The 5,110-nt window shown below is 42.0% G+C and overlaps 1 protein-coding gene across 1 annotated transcript; it reads right to left on the reverse strand.

The window, feature by feature from the left end:
• Positions 1 to 348: 348 nt before the first annotated feature.
• LOC109556631 (T-cell surface glycoprotein CD1b-2-like) lies at positions 349 to 3,279 on the reverse strand. Its single transcript, XM_019958106.2, has 5 exons — positions 3,243 to 3,279; positions 2,547 to 2,822; positions 1,947 to 2,225; positions 1,279 to 1,445; positions 349 to 640 (listed from the first exon to the last, which is right to left on the reverse strand). The coding sequence occupies exons 1-4, from the start codon at positions 3,277 to 3,279 to the stop codon at positions 1,324 to 1,326; spliced, it is 714 nt and encodes a 237-aa protein (XP_019813665.2). The 3' UTR covers positions 349 to 640; positions 1,279 to 1,323.
• Between the last annotated feature and the right edge of the window lie 1,831 nt (positions 3,280 to 5,110).

The following is a 5,110-nucleotide window of genomic DNA, read 5'->3' on the forward strand; positions in this document are numbered from 1 at the left end:
GAACTCATAATTAGAAGGAAAAGAAAAAGAAAAGGAACTGCAGTGTTCTGTGTACAGAGTAAACTGAATCTCTGTACAATACCAGTCAAGGGAGAGTTTCTTCTACTCTAACAGTAAGGAAGGCTATCTGGAGAAACAAGCTGCTCAGCTGACCCTCATAGTTAGAAAATCATCCAAATAAAGAGAGTGAAATTATGTTAAAAATTCTCAGCAACTCTTCAAATATACTTACCTCAGCATAACTATAGTTAGATCAATTTGAAAAATGATATTTCAGCAGAAGCAAAAAAAAAAAAAGTTTTAAATAAGAAGTCAAAAGCATGTCACCATGGAGTTGTGTACATCATTTCATTTATTCCAAGGTGTATTCTTTCTCACAAATCACATCCGTGAAATCTGAGTGGATCCTGCTAGTGCTATTGTCTCATAATAACAATTTTCATTTATGTTTCTGCTAGGGTATACATTATGATTTATCTTACAACCTACAGGAACAATGATTTGATCAAATGTGATGATTATTTGATGAATATGATGAGATTGACTCCTAGGCTGACAACTTGAGTTTCAGGGTTCCTGGATACTTATTCCAAATGCAAAAGGAGACATGGTCAGGGCTCACAAGATATTCTGATATGACCTGTTAAGAACACAAGCAAAAAAATGCTCAACTTAAGAGATATTTGTACACTATGTACATAGCAGCATTATTCACAACAGCTAAAATGTGAATTAACACAAGTGTCTGTTGAGAGATGAACAGGTAAACAAAACAACATATAAAAGGAAAGAAATTCTAATACAGGCCACCACATGAATGAATTATGAGGACATAATGCTAGGTGGAGTAAGCCATTCACAAAATGACAAATGATTTCATTTCTATGACGTACCTAGAGTAGACAGATTCATATAGACAGAAAGTAGAATGGTGGTTGGCAGGGCCTGAGGGAGAAAGGATTGGGGAAAGTGGTTTAATGGGCATAGACTTCTAGGTTTTCAAGATGAAAAGAATTCTAAGGATTGGCTGCATAAATGTGAATGTACTTAACACTACTAAACTCTAAGTGTAAAAATGGCTAATGCAGTAAATTTTCCAAGACATATTTTACTGCAGTTTAGAAAAAATAAATTTACCTACAGATGGGAGTTGGGGACAAAAGGGAAATGTTCTAGCAGAAATTTTGAGACTAAAGACATGTAATATTAATAGATAAAAAGGAGGGAAAGAATAAAAGGATGGACTGAAAAAAAATAGTTTAAAAAATGAAAACTCACCAGTATCTCCAAAACCATCAGATCAGATCAGATCAGATCAGTCGCTCAGTCATGTCCAACTCTGTGCGACCCCATGAATCGCAGCACACCAAATGCAAGGCATATCAAAAGGATCAAGGAGGGTACTATTATTGCCACAAGTATCAAGCCAATGGATGTGGGGTGTCCTGGAAATTGGGAGAAGACAAAGGAATGTCACTTCAAACCCATTCTCTAGTTCTCCAGGCCTTCTTGCCCCATCTGAGTGTCAGCACCATCATTAACTGCTTCTGATGCCTGGGCATCTCCCATTCACTTTCTCATATTCCCAGAGGTCTTATATGCACAGCCAAGCCTTAATCTTTCCTTCTTGCTGAATCCCACCGAGACTACAGTGGGACTACTACTGTAGTAGTGAAGACTACTTCATTTTAATCTATTGTACAGCTTAGATCAGCTATTTTCATACTTCTGGCACTGTAGTCTTAGAAAGAAATCTCAAACTCTGTCTCTCTGACTCTCTTTCTGTCTTCCTGATTCTCTTTCCTCCCCACCTATCCTCTCTCCATGCCTGTCTTGCTCCCTCCATCCTTCTCTCACCCATCAAATTCCTCCCCTTCCTGTGTCCCCCTTTCTGATCTTGAGAGCCATTTCCTCCCATTCCCAGTTGGGCCCCAGTTCCTTCTTACCCCAGTACAGGATGATGTCCTGGTCTCCTAGACTGCTGTGCTTCACTCGGCAATTCAGGCCAGCTGCCTCCCCAGCTGCCACATTTAGGGTTACTCGGAGATACCAAGTCCAGTCTGCATTGGGCATGATGTCTCCTTGCTGAGTGCCAGGCTGCTCCTGCTCGCCCCTCATCCACATCACCCGCACAGGTTTTGGGTAGAATCCTGAGACGTGGCACACCAGCAGTAGGCGGCCAGGCCCAGGAGTGGGGCCACTGGACAGCCAGGCTTCAGGCTTCACTGGGGTAGACAGGAGCAGTAAGAATGTCAGATTATGCCTCTAATCCAGAGCATGGGGACTCAGAAACCCACAAATATGGACAGTTTCCTCTTCCACTCCTATGGGCACGAAATGACTTATTATTTTTTTTTTAATTTTATTTTATTTTTAAACTTTACCAAGTTTTGCCAAATATCAAAATGAATCCACCACAGGTATACATGTGTTCCCAAATGACTTATTGATTAATCAATTCTCTATTTAGGTACGTCTCACTTTTGAATTTAAAGAAAGTTGTGGGAGGAGAAATAGAAACATCTTGGGGAGAGCATAAGACTAACCTTGTCTCTGCAGTTCTGCCTTCCCTGCATCGAGGACACCCAGAAGATATTGAGGACAGGTTTCTGAGAGGAGTCTCTCGATATAAGAGATGACTGCATTCTGAGTCATGAGTGCACAAAACTTCTGCCCCCTGAAGCCGCTGTCTGGTGCAGGTACACAGGAATGATTCTGGATACTCACAAAATCCAGTCCTCCTAAAGCTCCTCTCAAAGAGCTTCCTATGGCCTCCCCAGAATGCAGCTCACAGCCTGCTGTGAGCTGGATCACAAAGGGATCTGTGTAAAGGAAAACTGAGACAAGTTATTAAAAAGCAAACAGGAAAGAAAGAGACGAGAAAAAGGCATAGGATTTTTTACTTTAGTGGCAACAAGTTGAGAGGTGAAATTATTGACATAAAACCAATTACAGTATTCAGGACTTTTCAGAAAGAGCACTGGGGAGAGGTATGCATATCATCAGTCGTGGGGTTAGGCTGTTTTAAGGATGTAGAGGGGGCAAGAGGGGAGAGGGGCAATGTGTGATGGAGTCAGAAGTGCAGCATTCCATGGTGTAGGGAATGGTTACATGCAGAGAAGGGATCAGGCAGAAGATGTTTGAGGACATCAATTGGAGGAATAGGAAGCCACACTTAAGTTCACTCAAGCACAGAGTAGGAAAAGGAGATTCTTCCTTGAGGTTTTAGAGAAGCAAGTTACATAGACCCAAACAAGAAATAACCACAAGAGTGGCCATGTACACAGAAGAGAGCAAGAAACAGGAAGAATCTCAGATACTGGATGGAGGTATGGAGTCGGGGTTGAAGGCTACTCTGGACAATTGTGTACATGCAGTTGGATAAAGAGGGGGAAAAGGGACAATCATCAGAGGGAGCAGTAGCCTGACACAAGAGAAAGAAAAGTCATTGAGAGTCTTTCCAGATCAGGGGACTATACTCACATTCCAACTGGAACTCATTGACTCGATCCTGCATTCCGCAAGTGAATCCAATTAAGTAGGCTCGGAAGAGGTCCTGCAGCTCAGTCACCTCATCATCACTAAAGTTGCCCTTGGACCAGGGCTTCAGGAAAATGGCAGTGCCCAAGTCACTCTCCAAGCCATGAATCTGCAAGTCATCCAACCAGCCTGAGCCTTGATTTTGAGCACATGTGTTATTGACAAAGGTTGAAATCTGCATGAGATGGAAGGAGGTTGGCCCCTGGAACACTGTAGCAGTGGAAAGATAAGAAGAATGATGGGTAAATGTGGAATCAGGATAGTATGAAAAAAAAACCCAGAATCTGAACAACAATACAAAATTTGAAACAGTCCCCTGCCCCCAAAACTTCTGGCTCCATCTCCAGCCTCCAGAAAAAGGGAGAGGGCTGGAGACAGCAGAGACCAGACCCTTAGTGGTAGGTGCAGCATGCTTTTATCCAGAACCCCTGCACCTGTGCTGGGAGCAGCCAGAGTCATTCTTACCATCCGCATTGTCACCACCTGGGAGGATAACTCCAAGTAACAGAAGTGGTAGAAGCAGCATTTCACTGGGAAGTAGAACTTCTGACTCTCAGAGCTGGTATTTGATCTCTAATTTCAGCATTTTTTTTTTCAGTACTCTAAAGTGACTTCCTCTCTTCCCCAACTGACAAATCTTTGACCCACATTGCACATCTCAGAAAAACTGTACCTCCCACAGCTCTGAACTCCCACTCCATCTCATTTCCATTCTTTGGTCTTTATCTCTTTTATATTTACTACCCTGGAAAAGCTCCCTTGTGATGCTGAAGAGTTATTTCACCTTCCTAATCCTTTATTGCCACATCTATTTAATAAGAAGGTAATACTAAACAATTGCTCAACTTCCAGTCTCTTTTAATCTAGAAGTATTCCTTTGGTTTGTCCACCTATCTCATTCTCTCATACAGCAAATATAACACTGTCAGTGATGTAGCAGTAACAGAGAGGTAGTGCAGGGAGTCTTGGAGAGAATACCAAATGGGTCAGTATGAGTGGCCACAGTACCTTGGTGTACATTCACAGAGAGACCTCCTCTGAGAACGAAGACACACCATAGAAAGGGAGATTCTGAGAACCCTAGCCCCATTTCAGGGAGTCAGACACTGGAAAAGTGAACCTATGCTCTCTATACCTTTTTTATCATCACCATTAGTATATCCTGTTTGGCTAATACTTGGCTAAAGGTACTGACAAACTCACTGGAACACGAAGAGGATGTCCAGGATGTATGGTGCTCAGAGCTTGATTTTGACTCCGCACTAATACTTCAAAGGCTGCTCTCTCAATGGCCCTTGGTACCAAAGTGAAAACCTGAGTGGAAACAAATTATTTCAACATCTCAATTACTCCAATCAAGAGGATCAGTAAACAAGATCTTGCCTTTATTAGTGAAAATTAGACTGAGATGGTAGAGATAAAAAGGTGAAAATTTACCTCTGATTCCCTTAAGTTCCCTACAAAAATAAATACAACAAGTACCTTAAACTCTACTCCAAAAGTAAGGAAGACACACACCTCAGGTCCAGAAGTAAGATTTCGGCAAACACCAGAGTTCCTTCCACTGAAG

The sequence above is a fragment of the Bos indicus genome, chromosome 3 (genome assembly GCF_029378745.1).
Source record: "Bos indicus isolate NIAB-ARS_2022 breed Sahiwal x Tharparkar chromosome 3, NIAB-ARS_B.indTharparkar_mat_pri_1.0, whole genome shotgun sequence".
Lineage (NCBI taxonomy): Eukaryota > Metazoa > Chordata > Mammalia > Artiodactyla > Bovidae > Bos > Bos indicus.